The 20,782-nt window shown below is 47.3% G+C and overlaps 2 protein-coding genes across 3 annotated transcripts in view; one reads left to right on the top strand and one right to left on the bottom strand.

Annotated features, from left to right (window-relative positions):
* Nucleotides 1-1,015: 1,015 nt before the first annotated feature.
* Nucleotides 1,016-20,154, top strand: RMC1 (regulator of MON1-CCZ1). The gene is made up of 20 exons (XM_047086910.1): nucleotides 1,016-1,204; nucleotides 1,943-2,019; nucleotides 4,108-4,192; nucleotides 5,583-5,639; nucleotides 6,967-7,053; nucleotides 8,964-9,104; nucleotides 9,434-9,537; nucleotides 10,817-10,906; nucleotides 10,995-11,100; nucleotides 12,084-12,195; nucleotides 13,593-13,637; nucleotides 13,888-13,941; nucleotides 15,563-15,691; nucleotides 16,237-16,343; nucleotides 17,977-18,096; nucleotides 18,396-18,473; nucleotides 18,729-18,833; nucleotides 18,930-18,998; nucleotides 19,084-19,309; nucleotides 19,990-20,154. The coding sequence occupies exons 1-20, from the start codon at nucleotides 1,103-1,105 to the stop codon at nucleotides 20,067-20,069; spliced, it is 1,974 nt and encodes a 657-aa protein (XP_046942866.1). The 5' UTR covers nucleotides 1,016-1,102; the 3' UTR covers nucleotides 20,070-20,154.
* The window catches only part of NPC1 (NPC intracellular cholesterol transporter 1), a 55,548-nt gene continuing 54,626 nt past the window's right edge, over nucleotides 19,861-20,782 (bottom strand). For both annotated transcript variants that reach the window (XM_047086908.1, XM_047086909.1), the window contains exon 25: nucleotides 19,861-20,673. In XM_047086908.1, coding sequence (XP_046942864.1) covers nucleotides 20,591-20,673 — 83 coding nt within the window. In that variant the 3' untranslated portion in view covers nucleotides 19,861-20,590. The remainder of the gene's footprint in view (nucleotides 20,674-20,782) is intronic.

Below are 20,782 nucleotides of genomic sequence, written 5' to 3'. Positions count from 1 at the left end.
AACAGTTCTTCACTCAGCCCCAGAGGCAAACGGGGCCCCTAGTTTTCTGCATATTTCTCTGGCAGGCTCTGCTTGTTGTCCTGTACTGATTCCTCTTCTTGGATTCTACAGATGGGTTTCCCGTTGCTTTATTCACTTTATGCCTCTATGTGACCAACCCCGCCCAATTCTGTGGCTTCAAATACCATCTGTATTCCAATAAGCCCCAATTACTATCTCCAGCCTTGTCACTCCTGGTGAGCTTCAGACCCACATATCCATCTGTATAGATGTCATTTCTCCTCGGATTCACATGTCCAACTCTTGATCCTCACCACTTCCCTGCCAAACTTCCCAAGTCTCTGTATCTTAGAGAATGGTGCCCAGAGCCATCGGTTGTTGACATGGCCACCTAGCGATCATCCGTGATCCCGCCTTTCCTCCCTCTTGTCTGTGTCTTGAATGAGGCGTTCCCCCAACCCTCCTTAAATGTCAAAGCCATACAAAAAAGGCTTTCTGACTGCAATCTAAACTAGGTTTTCCTGTTACATGCTCACAGCATCCAGGCGCTGGCCACAGCACTCCTCTCGCTTATTAAGTTCCCAGAGGCAGGCTCAATAAACCCTTCCGAGAGAGAGTAAGCCCTCCCTAAACCAGGCGCAGCCCTGTCCCAGGCGGGCACCCGGCCGTGCGCAAGCCTCCCGGAACAGAACACGCCACAGTGGGCGCAGGCGGGAGCGGCGGCGCCTGCGGGAGTAGCCGCGCGGACTACCGCCGTCGCCTCTGCGCGGCTTCCGGGTCACGTCCCCGTCCCACGAGCCGCGCTGGGACTCCGCCCCCCAGGAAAGGGGTGGAGCCTCTTGTGCCGAGCGGGGCGCGGTCGCGCTCGCTAGGCCCCACCGCAGCCGGTCAGCAGTCGCCGGTTTAAGCGCTGAGGGCGGCGGGTCACGTGCCGGACGGGGTGGGGGCGTGGCACCAGGAAGCGGCCTCCGCGCCCACTCGGATCGCCGCCGCCGCCGCCTCCCGGCCTGACTCGCCGCGCCCCGGTGCCGGGCGCAGCTTGCCCGGCTCCACGCTGGCGGCCGCCCCCGGACCCCCCGCCGCCGCCGCCGCGGCGCCCGCTATGGGCCAGGAGGACTACTATCTGGAGCTGTGCGACCGGCCGGTGCACTTCGAGAAGGCGAACCCGGTCAACTGCGTCTTCTTCGATGAGGCCAACAAGCAGGTCCGGGCCGGCCCGCGCCCTCCTTCCCCGCGCGGCCGGGCGCACCCTGCCCGCCATCCCCCGCGCCCCCAGCGGCGTCCTGCGCGCGCGCACGCCCAGGCCGGGTGCTGGGGGACCAGGCCTGGGGCCTCCCCTCCGGTCCCGGCGCGGGACTGGCACCAGCCCCGTGCTGTTGGGTGGGCCGAGGGACCAGGCGCCACCGCGGCGGGGCCTTTCTCCTCCAAAGTGACAGCTGGGTTGACCCCGAACCTGCGCCACCGACCCTGCAGCGCCCTTTGGCCGGTGTGGTCGGCCGTTAGCCCGCCAGCCCTTTCTCGGTGCCTTTGTTGTGTTTGTCATTAGTTACTCTTGCACTCACGGATTTAGGCGTTGAGATTGGCTTTATTCTTGGAATTTTGGAAACGGAGGGTGGGGGAAGCAGTGTGAGGAGTAATAGGGTGTGCTTAAGTGTATCAGTGGCCCCTTTGCTGAACCGGATTAAAATTTGTAGCCTCGGCGACCCAGGCCCGGTTTTGCACAGTGGGTGGCACTCACAATGGTTTAACCTTTTTGGCCTCTGCTACTCCCTTGCCCCTTAAAATTCTTGTGAACACCAGGTATCTGTAGATGAATATGTGCCACCTTAGTTGAGCTGAACCAAGAGTGGGGTGTGGTAGAAATAATCACTTGTTAGGCTGGTGTCTGTGTCTCAAGTCTTTCAAAGTTCAGGCCATTAACGTTGCTTCTTTTGCCTCCTAGGTTTTTGCAGTTCGATCTGGTGGAGCCACTGGGGTGGTAGTTAAAGGCCCAGATGATAGGAATCCCATCTCATTTAGGTAACTATTGACATTTACAGAATAACTTTCACGTGTAAATAAAATGATGTTTTTCTCTTTCATCTTCAGAAGGTGGTTTTAAAAGTTTGTCCTTTGTCTTCCCTAAAAGTTCTGAAGTCTGTACACATGCAAATCCCTGCCTCTAGGGAGAGGGAAGCAGACACCTGCCAAGCAGACACCTGCGAGCAGTCTCTCGTGGCACACATCAGTACTTCATGTCAGAGTGAAATGTGTAGAGTAGTTGTCTCTTGATTTGGGAATCAAATGCTCCAACATAGGGTACCTACTTCCTCCTACTTGAAATTAGCAAGGCAGTTTATTGATGTGTCCATTTCCGGTGTCTTGGCGGAAGAGGGCCTTCATCTGCCTGTGGCCCAGCTCTTTCCAGAGTATGTGGTAGGTGGAGGAAGTTCTTAGGTTAGTGTTTCCTGTATAATTATATTAAAATCCCAGCTTCCACCAACGGTGACTGGATGTCCCAGTGTATGCAGGTTGAACCAGTATAATTGCAAATAGCACTTCCTTTCACTTTCTGAAGTGCCTTGATTTGGTTGATAAGTTATCTGGTCTTCGTTCCTGTGATTACAGGAAGGGAAAGTGTAGTGTGGGCCCTCGATTCAGTGGTGACTTAAATTTTTTGCAGGTGGCCTGTGTTAATAAGAACGAGTTTTTGAAGTGGAAAATGAATCATCATTTGTTTGGCACACACTGTTTGCAGCCCCCCGCCCTGTGCTAGGAGCCAGGCATGTGAAGGTTTTGAATTAGCCTGGCGCCCTTTTGGAGAGCTCATAAATGTAGTGTGGGAGACAAGTGTGTAGACACATTCTGTCGATTGTGAGAAAATGCCGTAATAGCACTGTGTTCAGAATTGGGGCACACAAGAGAGAGGAGACATTTATCTTGGGGTAGGCTGAGGAAGACCACTGCCTCGGACGGGGAAGGCCTCAGAGAGGAGGGAGTCTTTGAGCTAAACTTTAAAGCTTGAATGGAATGATTCTGAGTGGGGAAGAGAGATGGCCTTTCAGATGGCGAAGAACGCCAGAGTGCAAAGCTTAGCGGGCAGGGTTTTTGGGGGATTCCAGGTCTGTGTAACTGAGATCAGGTGTCCTCGCAGGGAAGGAGAGGTGGGGGTGGTTTGGCCCCTGGCAGGAGTCAGCTTGAACCTTATGTATTCTGCTATGGAATTAGGGCTTTATCTTATTGGAAATTGTAAGATGGGGGCATGGCACGATCTTATCAGCGTTCGGAAAGATCACGCTGTTCACAGCATTGACCTTGGATTACCTGGGAGCATGTCAAAGTCAGGGGTACCACTGAGCGTCGACTGCAGTAGTCTGAACCGGACATACCCAAGGCCGAGTAGACTATCACATAGGCACTTGGGAGGTGCTTGGGAAGGTCTTGCATAAGTCTTGGTGATCATTTGGGTGTGGAAAGTAACAGTGAGCCGCTGATCCAGATTTGGGGGCTTGGTAGGGTTTGAGGAGGAAGATACTGAATTTATCCTCTTTTAAATTTTAAGTTTTGATGGCAAACATTTTAGCAATTTTGTGTATTTTTAACAGTTGTCTGGTGGTATAATTAACTGCATATATTTAATGTATACAGTTGATGAGTTTTGACATGTTAACCATCACCACAGTCTTTAAGTTTGCTTGTGCGGCCCTGTAATTCATCCCTTGACTTCCTCTTGTAAACATCTGTTTGAGGCCCCGTAAGACGCCGGGGGTTGGGAAGTAAATGGGAAAGCGTAAGCTTGGCTGTGAGAGCATGGTGGGCGGGGGAAGGTGGTGGTTGGTGGAGAAGGTTGCTGGGTGGGTATTGCTTATTTATGTCCAAAGTGACTCTCAGGGGAAAGTGCACCTGTTCTCCATTCTTCAGTCACTTGTTAACCACAGTGTAAATTTCACTGGCAACTTGCTGCCAGTTGGATTTTGTTGTGTGAAAAGAAGTCCTGATAGTGTCAGAAACATAATTTTCAACTAAGATCTGCTGCTTTCTGAGTATTTAACTTGCCTTTTCTCACAAATTGATAGATGCTAGAATTCAGTTCTTAAGTTTTTAACTCACCCCCTTTTTTTCTTAAAGAATGGAAGACAAAGGAGAAGTGAAATGCATTAAGTTTTCCTTAGAAAATAAGATATTGGCTGTTCAGAGGACCTCAAAAACTGTGGTAAGACATGCCTTTATTTATTTAAAAATTTTTTTAAATGTTTATTGTATTTTTGAGAGAGAGAGAGAGCAAGAGAGCACGAGCGGTGTAGGAGCAGAGAGGGGCAGGGAGACACAGAATCTGAAGCAGGCTCCAGGCTCTGAGCTGTCAGCACAGAGCCCAATGTGGGGCTCGAACTCATGTACCAGGAGATCATGACCTGAGCCCAAGTCAGTGCTTAACCGACTGAGCCACCCAGGTGCCCCTGTTTATTTTTTTAAAGTTTTATTTAAGTAATCTCTACATCCAACGTGGGGCTTGAACCCACAACCCCAAGATCAAGAATTACATGTTCTACTGACTGAGCCAGCCACATATCTTTAAGTACAGAGTAAAGGAAAGGACATTAGAAGTACACTTAGAAGAGAATGAATTACAAAAAAACAGCTAAAGGAAGCATTTATTATTTTAATGTCCTGAAAGTTATAGTTCTGTTGTACTATTTGAGCCTTGGGAATTCTTTTTTTTAAATTTTTTTAAATGTTTATTCATTTTTGAGAGACAGGGCGTGAGCAGGGGAGGGGCAGAGAGAGAGGGAGACACAGAATCCGAAGCAGGCTCCAGGCTCCGAGCTGTCAGCACAGAGCCCGATGTGGGGCTTGAACCCACAAACTGTGAGATCATCACCTGAGCCAAAGTCAGATGCTTAACTGAGCCACCCAGGCACCCCGAGCCTTGGGAATTCTTGAAGATGAGAGAGACATTTCAAGGGATAAATATTTGTGACCTTAGTTTGTCATTTTTGACTTAAAAATGTTTTAAAGTAATTTGGAACCTCAGGCAACCTTGGATTGATTGGTAGCGGCATAGATCATGTGAGTTGTATTTTTGGCAACTTTGTGAATTAGCTTTAATGGAGTAACTCCATTTACTCACTGCTTGCATCTTTGAATGCTTGATCCCCTAGGAACAGACATTCAAAGTTGGAGCACCCGTTTGGCATTTTCACTTTCCTAAGCATTTTCACTTTCCTAAGTATTCACCGTCACCATTTGTAAAGTAGAGCAAAACCTTTTGGAAACAGGCAGAATCTGATTTCCCCCTGTCAGTATTAATTGCTAAAATTGTTGGAAAGCCTCTTATAAGAGGCAGCAACACATTTCTCTGGAATCCATTGGTTTTCGGTATCAGTTTCTAAACTAACTGGATAATTGGATTAACTTTTTTTTTTAATTGCATTGGAAGGGGACAGATTGTCCAAATTGTTTTTTTTGGTTTTCCTGCCTTCTATCCGGTTTTTTTTTCCGATCACTTTTTAAATTTGTCTTTTGTCTGTCTGGTGGTATGCCAGTGTCTGTTGGCAGTATGCTGCTTGATCCCAATTTTTCCTTGTGGTTTTTTTACTCTTCAGGATTTCTCTAATTTTATCCCGGATAGTTCTCAGCTGGAATACACTCAAGAGTGCAAGGTATGAGCCCAGATCCTTTCCCGGCTGCTGGCCATCTCACTGTGTGGGTGACGTGGGGGAGGGGCAGCGTGCCCTGGGAATTGCCAGCACACCCTGGGAGGCAGGCTGTGCCTTATGCTGACTCCTGTTGCACGCTGGCTCTGTGACTTGGACAGTTTTTAAAGTTTTTTTTTTTTTTTTTATGTTTATTTATTTTGAGAGAGAGCACGCGGGCATGGAGGGGCAGAGAGGGAGAGCGAGCATCTCAAGCAGGTTCCACACTGTCAGCACAGAGCCTGACTTGGGGCTGGATCTTGAGAACCGTTAAGCTTGTGACCTGAGCCGAAATCAAGAGTGGGATGCTTAACCCACTGAGCCACCCAGTCGTCTCAGTTTTAAAAGCCTGTTTCTTCTTTTATAAGATGAAATCGGGAAGGTTAAACGGGTGACAGGACGTTAATCGCCCAGCTGTGGGGGGGGGGGGGTTGTCGGACCCTGGATTCCTTTCATAGCGGCCTTGTAGGGGGTTTTAGGAAGAGGAGTGTTTTCCCCTCTCCTGATGATGTTTCCTTTCCTTGATTTGTTGTCCTTGTGTCCTTCCACTTTCTTTCCCCAAGTGTAGATTCTAATCGGTTTTAATTAGATTTGCTGGGTAGCATAAACGAGGCGAGGCGGTGGGGCTCAGCTCAAAGCAGCAATGTGACACCCTGGAAGGTAACAGAAGGTGCTAGTGGCTGGGTATGGCTTTTAGCAGCTTCACAGTGGTTTTGCTAAATGGAGTTTAGTAAATGGAGTTTAGGGTGGGCTCTGTGACAAGGAGAGGCCCTTCGGCCCACGAACCGAGCCCCTCACAGACCTCTGGATCTGTGCGCCGCAGAGCCCCTGTCCTAGCCCTGTGCGGCCTCAGGTTTGGGGCACTGCTGTGCAGCAGGGGAGGCGAAGGGGTGGGCTCAGGGCCCCAACCCCATCTTGGTCCGCACTCACTGAGAACCTTCTAAGCCTTTCTACTTTTATAATGCATGTTTTTAGAATACAGCTAAGAGAAAGTCACCTGACCTTTGATTTTCCTTAAGGAAGAAGTTGATATCTGTGTGTGCTGGTCAGTTACCTTTCTGCAAAATTCAGGCTTTTCCCTCTGTTCTTGAGAAGGAATTAAGAGGCAGGTGCTTTAGTGAGGCATCCCAGGTGGAAATCTGGGAATGTTGTATTGAAAAGAAAGTTTGATTTCTTAGTAAGTAATCAAATCGGGTAACTTTTATTAAAGAGTGTGAGAAGTAGAGTATTTTAAGCTTTTGAAGAGTTGTACAACAACTAATTAATTAAAAAAAATTTTTGTAATCCTTTTCAGACCAAGAATGCCAACATACTTGGATTCTGTTGGACCAGTTCTACTGAAATTGTCTTCATAACAGATCAAGGAATTGAATTTTACCAGGTATCATGTTGATCACTTCTGTTTGCTGGACAACGGTCTGTGATGGCAGTGTGGCAGCCTTCTGAATTCACTACTGAATAGACATTTTGAGATTCTAGAACTTTAGGTTTTTGTTTGGGTTTTTGTTCTTTATTTCTAATTACAAGAAATGCATGTTTTTTATAAAACGTTTAAACATTACCAGGCTATCTGGAAGGTAAAAGTCCCCCCATAATCCCTAGAAATAACTAGTATGAATAGTACGTTTTTCTTTGTTTTCCTACACACATGCAAACTTCATTTTTTTATAAAAATGGGAATGTTGTATATGAAGTTGTGGCTGGCTTTTTTTTCATAGCAGTGGGGCTTGGACATTTGTCCATATTTTATTCTGAGTAGTGTTCTGTTGTGTGGGTGCACTGCGGTTTAATTAAGTCCCTGTTGATGAACCTCTGGCTTGTTTTCATTTTTCTGTGATTGTAAACAATTCTGCAGTGAACATGCTTGCAGACATTTCTTTATGTTCTTGGGTGAGGCAGTTCTTGGAAGGGGAATTACGGCACAGATACGAACATCCGAAAAGCTGAACAGATATTGCTAAATTTTGTCCAGAAGTTTGCTCTGTGACTTCCAGTATAGGGATATCTTTTCCACATTTCTGCCAGAACTGCATATGATGAGTCCATAGACATATAGTCTGGGTATTAGCCCTTTCTCAGGTGAGATGGTTTGCAAATACTTCCCGTTGCACAGGCTGCCCTTTTGCTCTGTTGACTTGACTTGGTACCTGCCTTGTCTTGTAATATGTTCCAGCTGCCCGACCTGTTGAGCATGCTTCTGAATCTTTCAGTGGAGCTAATCTAGAAAGTGTTTGGATATTCTCGGGGTTCAATTTTGTTGACCTAATGAAAGCAGTATAATTTAGAATGTACAGATGGAGAAAATACACCCGTTAAGCAAAATGTGAGATGTTAGTGCTTTGCCATGGGGCCGTCCTCAAAACCTTTGTAATGACCACCAGAAAGAAAACAAACTGCACAAATCTCGTACACATAGAAGGAGAGTTTTGTGTATATGGTAGCGTGGATAGGATCACCTGCTTTCCCGAAGGGTTCCTTGTGGCAATCATATACTTTTCTGCTCTCTGTTCTGGAAAAGTGTACATTCATGTCATCTAGATGGTCTTCAGATCTTCAGGAATAAGTTAGAAAGAGGACTCTAGCATATCCGTTTCATATCTAAATTGTCAAGAAACCCATGCCTCTCCACCATGACTTCCATGTCGGTTCTGGAGCACAGTGTTCTAGGAGCATTCGTGTCTCGGGGCTCTATACAGTGTTCCTTAATTTATCCGAATATTTAGAGTACATTTAAGACCTGCCTCAACCGTAAAATACTAGGTTTGCATGCAGAGTCTCACGAACACGATTGTTAGCAAAAGGGAGCTGCTCCCAGACTCAGTGCTACCTGGAGTCAAGACAGAGCCAGGTGGAAGGCAGGTGCTACAGGCTGGGTGTGGGTGATTCAGTGCAAGGGATCGTTGAGGGCGGGGGGTGGGGTGCACGTTTGCTTCCACGGGTTGGAGGAGGGAGTATGTAGTCTGGACTCTTGGGTGGATGATGCCTGGAGAGTGTGCAGGCTCTTGCGGGGAACTGGCCTGCCTGGGCTGTGACTGCATAGCGGTGTCTGAGCCGTATTTTCTCCTTGGTCAGGTATCCATGCTGCCCGCCTCTCAGGGTCGTGCTGTGAATAAATGAGCCAAGATTGGTAAAGCACTGAGCGTGGGGAGCAGTAGCTGCAGCAAACAAAAACCTGTGCAATTTTACTTAGTGGTTTTTTCCAGATTTTTCTTGTTTTCTTTATTTACCATCAGTCGTCTTCCATTTTGCTGATTTTAAAATAAAGATTCTGTTTCTTGAACTTTGCTTCAGGTGTTACCGGAGAAACGAAATCTCAAACTCCTGAAGAGCCAGAATATCAACGTGAATTGGTACATGTACTGCCCTGAGGGTGCTGTGATTCTGCTGTCTACCACAGTCCTTGGAAATGTGCTGCAGCCCTTTTATTTTCGGGTAAGAGTGAGCCTGTCTTTAGGAAAAATTCCCTTTCCCCCCTCCCATCCTGTTCCTCTAATATACTAAGGTGTCCCTGACTTCAAAGGGGCAAGTTTCTCCAATAACCTCACCACTTCTGACCACTAGAGGGCACACTGTACCATCCTGTCACGGCCAGGAATGCCTCGTTCTGTGGGGACAGACTCCAGGGAGTAAAGGACTTAGTGGGACTTTGGAAAGGATGGAGAGACAGAGTGTGTGCCTGTCCTCCGTGGTTTTATGTAGGGAATGCTAAAGCATCAAAGAGGTTTAACCAGCTTTTCCTAAAACTTGTATCACCCCAACAGGCTGGCACTATGTCAAAGCTGCCCAAGTTTGAGATTGAATTACCAGCTGCGCCCAAGTCAACTAAACTGAGCCTTTCCGAGAGAGACATCGCGATGGCAACCATGTATGTCTGTCTTTTGAGAGAATTCCTTCCTGACATTGCTTTTGGTAATAGAAGTAGCAGAAGTGCATCATAAAAGCACAGCACTTTCGATAGGTGCCCTTGGAGCACATGATAAAGACTCCCGCTTTCCCGTTCAGTGTCTAGATTTTATGAATGGAGAAAACTGGTCATCAGCTTGGCATTCTTTTCTGATTCTTCTAGCTTTGTGATCTTAGGGAAGTTTTTTTCCACCATTCTGGTCTGATAAAATGAGAACATTGGACCAATTTGTTGTTTAGGTATCTTAGTTCTATAATTTTTTTTTTTTATTCTGTGAGTAGTTGAAGGTTATCTAGGACTTTTATTTATTTATTTATTTTTAGCTAAAACATATCCTGCTGGCTTTAAAGAACATAGTTTATCTAACAAACATGGAACTAAATTACTTAGGTAGGAAGGTATCCTCGCTTGTAAATGCAGAGTATCTCAATTTCTAAGCTTCATTATGGAAGTTTTAAACACACCATAATAGAAACCGATGCAAAGAATACCTTATGTACCCATAACCCAATTCAAAAATGTCCAAATTTTGCTCCTAAATTACTTCTTGGATTCTTCTATGGCCTAAAACAGTGGTTTTGAACTTTAACGTTCTTTGGGAGTTAGAATGCCTTTTTTTTTTTTTTTAAAGGCCATCTACTGTGGCATCCCAGGTTAGAGAACAGATACAGTGAGAGCAGTCCTCACCCAGTGGCGGCAGAGACCCACTCCCTTCCCTCTGGTCTCATCCCTGTGGCAGACCGAGGACAGTGTCAGCCACTGGAATAGCAATGTGCATGCAGGAACTGGTCACAGGAGCATTTCTTCCATGAGGCTTATAAATGAAGAGTGATTATATTTTCCTGTTATCAAGGAATATACTCTCATTACGTAGAACTTGGAAGATACAGAAAGTTCCAGAAAAAGAAAGTGGACTCAGTTTATTACTCAAGGATAGCTATTAACAACATGTGTTTCTTTCTAGTAGTTTTGGACATTGTGCAGAAGTTTGTCTTCCTTTTAAAGTGCTGTGATGGAGCTCTATTTAGTTTTGCATCCCCGTTTTCACTTTTATATAATGGCCTTGGGTTTTTTTTTTTGTTTTTTGTTTTTAGCTGCACTTTGTAAATATTTTTGTTGGTTGTGAAATATTGTTAGGGAATATGTCATAATTTACTTAACTCTTATGGCCTCATAATTCAGCATTTAGAATAGAGGAATTTCAGATGTCCTGTGTGAAGTCTGTCTCTTTGTTCTCCAGATACGGGCAGCTTTACGTTCTCTTCTTGAGGCATCATTCTCGGACCTCCAATAGTACAGGAGCGGAGGTAGTCCTATATCATCTACCACGGTATATTTAATGCTGTCCTCCTTCTCCAGTTTTAAAATATGAACTAAAGCTTGTCGATCTATGTTTTGACCTTTCTGTTATCCTACAGAGAAGGTGCCTGTAAAAAGATGCACATATTAAAGTTAAATCGGACGGGGAAGTTTGCCCTAAACGTGGTGGATAACCTGGTGGTCGTTCATCATCAGGATACAGAGGTAGGAGTTATGTGTGGGTGTCTGGTCTGTCAGTGTGGCTTAAGAGTTAGGAAAATTAGGGCGCCCGGGGGGCTCAGTCTGTTGAGTGGCCGACTTCAGCTCAGGTCATGATCTCATGTTCGTGAGTTCGAGCCCCTACATCGGGCTCACTGCTGTCAGCACACAGTCTGCTTCGGATCTTCTGCCTCTCTCTGTCTCTCTGCCCCTGCCCTGTGTGTGCTCTTTCAAAAATAAATTAACATTAAAAAAAAAAAGTTATGAAAATTGACAAAACATGCAGAACAGAGACTAGAAAGTACTTTCCACGCTAAAGCTTTGGTCTTCCAGATGCAAATGAGTTTGGTATTCTAGATGGTTGAGAAAAAAACAGTGATTCCCTGTCTACTGATTACAGTTAATTAAAAACTATTCCAGAAAGTAGCACATGAGGGTATTTCACTCTGGAACAATTATTTGGTTGGCTCAGCCAAGCTGGGAATTTACTGCAGAAGCACAGTCTTGCATGAGCACACAAGCTTTGTATTTCCTTTGTGAGTACAGATAATGCTAGGTGATGATTTTGAGGCTTTGTGGCCCAAGAGAAAGACTAGAACGGGTCCTGCTTTTTTTTTCTACATGGTTAGCTGGGTATCTGGTCACACACAAGCTCCTTGTGTCCCGTGCCTCCCGCAGGGTGGCGATACCCTTATCTTGACTAATGAAGGTATTTCTAGTCGAAGTGAAAAACATCTGCTGAAATCACTTGGAGCTCTTCAAGGGCAGCCTGTCATAAACGCCAGGGGTGTGCGTGAGCATGGGGGACAGTGTAACAGAGTCGTGATATCACAGCAGACTCCTCCCCGCGTAGAACCAGCCTGTGGGGGTGCAGTGCAGGGCATGCAGGCTCTGTAAGCTGACGGGAATGGAGGGATCTGAGAGAACAGAAGGGACAGGCCAAGTCATGGCTTGTTGCGGCATCAGAGTCTTACTTTTTTCCACTTCAGACATCAGTGATATTTGACATCAAGTTAAGGGGAGAGTTTGATGGCACTGTCACCTTCCATCATCCGGTGCTTCCGGCACGCTCGATTCAGCCCTATCAGATCCCCGTGGCAGGTAAGGGGACCTCCGCGTAGTGGATGGAATGAGGGGTACACACAGGGGTTCCCAGGCCCCTGTGCTTTTGGGGGGGGGCTTTGTGTTCCTTCCAGCATCTTCCTTTTCCAGGGCTAATAATGTGAGCATTAAAAGAGTAGGTTGTGTCAAATGATTGTCTTGTGTCTCCTGCTTATGTGGCCTGAAGGTAACCGCTGGTGAACTGGTGGAAAGCCAAATCTAGACGTTAACCTTCAGCTCCGTTCTGGTTGTTTGGGACCAGTTAGAAGGCAGTCAGGTTCAAATTGGCCAGTTACAACAAAACAAATGCCAGGTGTGATCAAAATCATAGCCTGGGCAAAGATTAATAAGAATTCAAAAGTCCATTGAATCTCTGGCCTCCAGAGCGTGGGTTGGTAAAGCATTTTTCACAGCTAAAGGCTTTTCGTCATGTTTAACCCCCTAGGTTGTAAGCCCCATGCAGGCTTGTAGCAGCTCTGTATCTTGCCTGCCCCGTGCTGCTGCAGGGTGTGCCGTGGGGACGCGCTTGGTAGCCGCTCTCATTCCCCCTTCTGCTGTTGGTCTGTTCAGCTGTTCGTTTTCAAGCAGACTACACATCAGAATCACCCCGGGGGCTTTACAAGGGCACCCGCTGTCACCTGAGAGCGGTCAAGTCCATGTGATTGGCAGCCAGAGTTGAGGCCCGCGTGCAAGAACTTCTCAGGTTCTAGATTCAGGTGTTCTTTGCCTTAGCTTGTCTGGGCCCTTCCCTCTTTTGAGTGGGCTGTCCAGAATGACCACATTTTCCAACCAGCTGATTAAAACCTGTCTTCTGATTGTCCCTGGGTAATCGGAGCAGAACTGGGAACGATGTTTAATTTGCAGGGCTGCATTTCTCAAGTTTCCCTTGGATGCACGGGCAGTGCAACTGGGAATTAAGAGTCCCTGTCATGTGACGTGTTTGGGGTCTGTTTCCTAGAGGAGATCTCTGTGCCTGGACCTACCCTGTGCAATGGGGAATTGAGCTAATTATTTAGACAAAGCACAAAGCACTGTTATTTGAAATCTTCTCAGTGACTGGCCTGGGGATGTGATTTTGAACCATCCAGGACTTGGTGATTTAGTGTGTAAATGAAGACGAGTCCTCTTCGGTTATTACAGAAGAATGAACAACTCTGAGTCTGTCGTACTTTCCCCTTCTTGGGAGGCCATTTTCACGGATTGTTCTCAACTTCCCCCTTCCTCCTTAGATGCGGTATCAGTGGTACAAGACAGTTCACTCCTTCCTTATTCAATTGTAGTCGAATCACCATTTACTGAAGGCTTTAAAAGTACTGCATTTCACCCTCTGAGCACTGGTGTGGGCAGTATTTCCTGGTGGCATTGTCGTTGCACACTTGTGTTTTTTCCATTTGCAGGTCCTGCTCCTGTGACCAGCCAGTCTCCCATCCCGTGCAAACTCTGTATCCTTTACAAAGGCCTTACTGTTGTGCACAGAAGGGAAGATAGTACCCCTCTTTGTCTTGGTGTGTGAGAACAGTCCTGCCTGGCAGCTGTGAATAACCTGAATAACGTCTTGGGAGCTCCCCTGGGGGTGCTTTCCTCACCACCTGGGCCTGAGTAGCCTCTGCAAATAGGGGGCAGGCGAGTGCTAATCAGAACTGGGTTTGTCTTTGGTTTTTATCCTGCTTTACCATTTCCTATAACATGCAGATTCTTCATCCTGGATTGTCTTTCAGCCTGACATCATCATCAGCGCAAGCCAAGGTGGGTCAGAGGGGACAGTCATCACGTTAGAAAATAGTTACTTGTTGGTTTATGATGATACTTGTAGCCAGTAACAGGTTCAAGGTGAATCTGACAAATGACCTCTTCCTTCAGTCTTAGGAATGGGAAAATTTTTCACTTTATACTCTGTTCTCTACTGTTCTGTTTTATCCTGAGCATATACTATTATTTTTTAAATGTTTATTCTGAGAGAGAGAGAGGTAGAGATTCCCAAGAAGGCTCCATGCTGTCAGTGCAGAGCCCAATGTGGAGCTTGATCCCACAGACTGAGATCATGACCTGAGCTGAAATCAAGAGTCGGACACTTAACTGACTGAGCCCCCAGGCGCCCCGCTTATATTAGTTTTATAATAAACAACTAAGAATGGCTATTCCCCTGCTTCTAGCCCATTTAGGTCTGTCCGTTCTGAAAACCAGACTCCACAGCACGGTGTACAAGGCCCTCCCTGCCCTGTCCTTATCACCCCCCATCCTACCCACGTGTGTCTTTGCCCTTTTCTGTTCTGTTTGCATAGAAGTGTGCTCCTGCTTCCCACTGTGCTGGGCAAGCTCCTTCAAGATGCTAGCTCTGTCTTCCTGGTAACCCCCTAGCACCTGTATCTTCCTGTTGGGAGTACTTTCCACATTTGTCTTCAGTCATCTTGTGTATTCTCCTGTCTTACCCACTGGGATTCGCAAGAATTTTCGAGGTTTCCACTGCATGTAGAATTCCCCTCTCCCTTCTCCATCTGGAACAGTGCTGGCTCTGGACCAGCTGCAGGAGAATTGAGAAGGGGACCACTCAGGTCATCTTTAATGCAGTGTTGAATTCTCTCGTGGAACCCCAATTGAGGAAGGCACTACCTGTCTACCTGGCAGTGTGGGTGTTCAGGAAATTCATGGATTGGTGAATGCATGAATTATGAACTTCCCTTGGGAGCCTCTGGAGTTACCTTTTTTTTTTTTTTTTTTTTTTTTTTTTTCAACGTTTATTTTTGGGACAGAGAGAGACAGAGCATGAACGGGGGAGGGGCAGAGAGAGAGGGAGACAGAATCGGAAACAGGCTCCAGGCTCTGAGCCATCAGCCCAGAGCCTGACGCGGGGCTTGAACTCACGGACCGCGAGATCGTGACCTGGCTGAAGTCGGACGCTTAACCGACTGCGCCACCCAGGCGCCCCAGTTACCTTTTGACTTGAAGAGCCAGTGTGGGAGAAACCAAAGTATAGGACCAAAGTAAATACCGCACGTTGACATCCTTTTCTACCTTCAAGGTTAAAAGGGGGCTGGGTGTAGGGACAGAAATGCTCTGAGTTGATCGAAGACTTGTCACCCGCCCTTATTTCGGGAGCTACACCGTTGATGTCCCTCTGATTGGAGAGGGTGACCTTGTTGGAGGGAACCGTCAAGCGGGTGGTGGTCGTTTGGCTGGGCGTCCTTCTGTCGTCAGGTGTGTCCTGCATTCCCTGGACTGTGCTTGGGTTAGTAACAAGAGGGTAGCAACAGTGCTTTGCAGGACGGCCCTCTCCCCCGCCCCCCAAATGAATGTTTTAGGGGAACCATCTTTTGGGCTTCTGTTCTCGTTTGCATCCAGTATGAAATTTGCTGCCTCCTCAATCCAGGTTACCTCTGGAACCTCCAAGTAAAGCTTCAGCCTATCGTAAACCTCTTGCCAGATAAAGGAAGACTGATGGACTTTCTCCTCCAGAGAAAGGAGTGCAAGATGGTCATCCTGTCTGTCTGTTCGCAGAGTAAGTGGACAAGTCCTTCCCCATCGGACTGATTCCAGTACTCGGCTTGGGCTGCCCACACCCTTTATTGGGAGCTGGGCCACATTTGTCTGCTTTGTCCATAGTGTGGAGCCTCATTCTTCACTTGAAGAATGAATTATTTAACCCCCTGGAAGGAAAGACCAGGAAACAGAAAAATGACTTACAGTGACTTGGGTAGAAAAGCTAAATTGGATGGTTCCAGCAAAAGCAAAGCTAACTGTGGCGCACTTGACGGTAATGAGCTAGCATCTCCAGCCTTAAAACAGTTCCCAGAATCCAAGTCACTCACTGTGTATGTGTCTACTTTGAGCACTTTCTACTGAAAGCTTCTGTAGCTCCTTTTCCTAGTAACCAGGAAGGGCTGGTGAGTGATTTCCAATCTCCAAATGATACCCTTTCTCTGAATGCTCCTTGAAGGTATGTTTGCCTGGTAACCCTTTGAGGTTAGTTACTTCTGTGCTAGCAACTGTCTGAATTCTGAAGTGGATGTAAAGTCACTTGACCTGTGTGAACATTCTTCCCAGTGTTGAGCGAGTCAGACAGAGCAACCTTACCTGTGATCGCCACGGTTTTTGACAAACTCAATCACGAGTACAAGAAGTACCTGGACGCCGAGCAGAGTTACACAACGGTAAGCTGTGTGTGTGCTGGGACAAAGGGCTCTTCTCCACCCCCACCGCCCAGTGTATTTCCTAACCAACTATAATGCGAGGTTCTGGTGGGATAACACCACTGGGGTGTGCGTGCCAGGTGGCAAGGTGGCTGTGTTGGGGGTCAGATTCAGAGTTTGTGCCTCCCCTTAGCTTGAGTCTGCGTGTCACTTAATGCCTTCGCTTGTTTTTAACCTGTGTTGAATCTTACAGATAGATCCTTGGTCTTATCTGTTTTGTGGATAAGAAAAGCAGTTTCGGCTTTGCCTTACTTTATACATACTTCTGCCCGGTCAGAGCCTGGACTGAACAAATTAGGCGTATAATCCTTTTGCCGCATCTTCTTTCTTTCCTTTTAGGCTGTAACAGCTATAAAATTAACACTTATGCTGGCATTCGGTCAGCGTCCTGTCAGGATAGTGATGACGTATTAGCACCGTGCTTCCACAGAGCGGGTTCACGTGTTTGTCGTGAACGGCTAGAAACCATTGACGTGGCCTGTAGCCAGGTTCTGCTATACTGTTAGGATGAGCGGAAGGACGTTTTTCACTTCAAGGACCTGATTAGTCCTGAGGCTTAAAACAGAAGTGGTTTTAGGCAGTAACGAGGAACCCAGAACTGCACTCCCCTTTAGCTCCTCGGGGGTAAGAACTGACGCAGGCTACTGAAGGCCGAGTGACCTCGGAGTGCACTTGTCCCTGTCCTGTGAGACACGCGAGGGGGGCTGGGTTCTTGCAGAGCCTCCTCGGCCTTGCTGCTAGTGTACTGGGCTGTGGGAATCCGTAGGTCTGACCCCAGATGGGTTTCTGTGCCTCACTGCTCTGGCTCTGAGTCTTTTTAAACGCATGCCGGTCAGAGGGGCGCCTGGGTGGCGCAGTCGGTTAAGCGTCCGACTTCAGCCAGGTCACGATCTCGCGGTCCGTGAGTTCGAGCCCCGCGTCGGGCTCTGGGCTGATGGCTCGGAGCCTGGAGCCTGTTTCCGATTCTGTGTCTCCCTCTCTCTCTGCCCCTCCCCCGTTCATGCTCTGTCTCTCTCTGTCCCAAAAATAAACATTGAAAAAAAAAAAAAAAAACAAAAACGCATGCCGGTCAGAGTGTGGCGCCCCCCCCCCCACCCCCCCCCCACCCCCCTGGGCAATGCTGGAGCTTCCCCAGCCCGCACCGTCAGCCCTGGGGCGAGCTGCTCTAGAGAGTTTGGGGAAGTCATCCGTCTTCTCCCAGAAGTCAGCAATGTTTGGGTGGCCTTGTTGACCACTCGGAAACGCACACATCCAGCCTTACAAGCGGTATTCTCTTACTGTGTGACCAGTACACCATTCCATTTTTATTAGATAACAAATACGAGAAAGTCCGTGATTAAGAAAATGAGGGATTTTAAGAGGTGAGAAAAATGTGTCTCAAGCAGAAGCGGACTTCTGCTTTTTTAGCTCCATGTGTGAATGTTGGCATATTTTCAAGATGACCAACTCTGACTTCTAAACCCAGCCCCAGCCCGCACAGGAAAAATGGTTTTGGCCACGTAACAAGTGCCATCCTCTGCTCGTATCTTAGGAATTCAGTCTTCTGGGAATCCCTAGAAGCTGACGAGAGTCCCGTTTGCAATGTGTTGTCTAGGCAGTAGAAGCGGGGCCGAGCCGGTGCAGCCCGCTTCTCAAGAGGCCGGTGCGGACCCAGGCTGTGGTCGATCAGTCTGACATGTACACCCACGTGCTGTCGGTCTTCACGGAGAAGAAGGTGGGTGACGGAGCCTCCAGCCAGAGATCTTATCTGCAGGGAACTGAGGAAAGCAGAACTCCTAATGTGATTTAAAGAACCGGAGTTCTCTTGGGTGAAGACCCAGTGCTAATAGTTTGGCGTCTACTAGGCCAAAACGTGACCGTCGACGGGGGGAGGTTCTGGAGGGATCTGTGCAGAACCCGTGAACAGCACTGGGCCAGAGGCGCACGGAAACAGGGTGGGTGGGTAGACAAGGAGCTGCAGGCGGCCTCCTTGCGAGCGTCCGGTTTTGAGACTACTCTTCTTTTCTTCTGTAGGAGATGCCTCATAAATTTGTGATAGCCGTACTGATGGAGTATATTCGCTCTCTTAACCAGTTTCAGATCACAGTACAGGTACTTTCCAACCATTTGTGGTCCCAACTTAGAGGAGCGGGGTCTGCGTACCAGACTCCGAAATCTGAGTGACTCTCCCGACATCACCGTGTCGGGCTCAGGCGGGATGATTAGTGTTTAATCGCGCATCCTGTCAATGCATAGGTGACAGAAACCTTAACCCGTCACTTAGAATAGCTCCATCCTAGACACACCTGGCCTCACGCATGTTGTAGTTGGGTGACCGGGAAAGTCTTCTCCTGTTTTTGTCCTCAGCACTACTTACACGAACTTGTCATCAAGACGCTCGTCCAGCACAACCTCTTCTACATGCTGCACCAGTTCCTACAGTACCACGTCCTCAGTGACTCCAAGCCTCTGGTATGTGGCCCCAGGCTTTTACTTCTGGGATTAAAAACTTCAGATTTAACCGTCTGACATCTTATGCTGAAGCTGGTGTGAAAACATGTCTTTCAGGCTTGTCTGCTCTTGTCCCTAGAAAGTTTTTACCCGCCCGCTCATCAGCTGTCTCTGGATATGTTGAAGGTAACTCTTGCTACGTCCCAGTTTTAAACTGCATTCACGTCTCTTCCTGTTGCCGCTGCTTACCTGGACTTCTCTCCCCTTCCAGCGCCTCTCGACAGCAAACGATGAAATAGTAGAAGTGCTTCTTTCCAAACACCAAGTGTTAGCTGCCTTAAGATTCATCCGGGGCATCGGCGGCCATGACAACATTTCTGCACGAAAATTTTTAGATGCCGCGAAGCAGACTGAAGACAACATGCTTTTCTATACTATATTTCGGTTTTTCGAACAGCGAAACCAGCGTTTGCGAGGGAACCCTAACTTCACACCAGGTAGGATACGGCAGTGGTAAAAAGGCCTGGGGCGAACACAGACTCAGGGTAGCAAGAGAATGCTGGCAGGCTAGGAGGTGAGAAGCCTTTTGGGAAAGTTCCCCTAAGGAGAACTGCGTGAGTTTTTTACAAAGAAAATCCCATGACGGTGGTAAGAGGAAAGTCAGAATGCCAGTGGAATCTGAATTAGGCTTTGGAACCTGCAGTGGACGCGTTCTGGGCACAGCTCAGGCCTGAGCGTGGGTCTGGGAATGCTCCTTTCTGAAGAATCAGGAACGAAACAGGAAAGGGCGACGAAGGGTTTAAACAGCCTCAGGCTTATTACTCACTCTTCTCTGCAGACTTACGAAACCTGAGGCATCCCCTCCTTTAGAATGGGAAGGAACATGTCCCTTTTATTTCAGGCCTGACGACTTTTTGTAGCTTAGCGAATGGTGCAAGATGGTGTTACCTGTGACAGGTTGGCCTCTCTACTTCTCCCCAAGCAGGTGGGGATTTGCTGGGGTTGTGAAGGTGCCCAGCAGCCATGCACGAAAGGACAACTCAAAAGCTTAGGAAAACAAAGTATTTTATGAAAGAAAAATAAGTTAAAACCCAGCATATGTATCTATGAGCTGTGAAGTCTTCATTCTTTTTTCCCTTTTGTGCCACATCTGATTAAATCTGCATTTCTTTTATAGGAGAACACTGTGAAGAACACGTTGCTTTTTTCAAGCAGGTTTTTGGAGACCAAGCTCTCATGAGGCCTACGACATTCTGAAATCACTTGCTAGTTTTTTTATATATATATAAAAATGTGTACAAAGTTAATTTATTGCATTAATAAAGCTCTTTAAACTACAAAATGTTATAGTAAAGTGTATCTACACCATTCTCAAATGTTACTAAAAATACGGTATAGAATCTGTGTGATGGCTTACTCCCAAACAAAAGGAAAAACATTGCATTGATTGGCCTTTAAAAAGTGTCAGGGAGCAGATCCCACTCAGCCATGCTAGTGTCACCTTCCGCCTGCCCAAGAGTTAGGTCTGGTTCGCGGAGAACTGGAAGGCCCCACAGCGTCCCGGGGCTGCCTTCCGATTCCGTAATGCTTCCGATTCACGCGTCACATTTGCATTCCTGAGTTTAAAAGCACTATGGCCGAAGCTGCTGCTGTTAAGTAGCCTGATGTCTGGTACCGTCCAGTGTCCAACTCGGCCTCGACGGTGCAGCCACTGTCCAGTGAGCGGTAGGCTGAGCGACCCACAGACACAGTTCAGAGTCCCCGACCTCGCAAGAGGGCTAGAAATTTAGGAGTTGTTCTCGCTCTGTACCTTTGTATTGCTCTTGAGTGGCCAAGCTTTTGGCTTTATTTATTGATGGGCCTGTGAGGGATTAAAGAAAAAACTTCTGGATTATTTCTTCAGTAGAAAAGGAAGGCGACAGGGTAGTTCTGTTATAGTACAAACTTTCTATCCCTCTGAGATTCAAAAA

This window comes from Lynx rufus, unplaced genomic scaffold (genome assembly GCF_022079265.1).
Source record: "Lynx rufus isolate CCGP_SWC_20201006 ecotype Redwood Valley unplaced genomic scaffold, mLynRuf1.p SCAF_22, whole genome shotgun sequence".
Classification (NCBI taxonomy): domain Eukaryota; kingdom Metazoa; phylum Chordata; class Mammalia; order Carnivora; family Felidae; genus Lynx; species Lynx rufus.
This window is presented reverse-complemented; position numbering and strand designations above follow the sequence as displayed.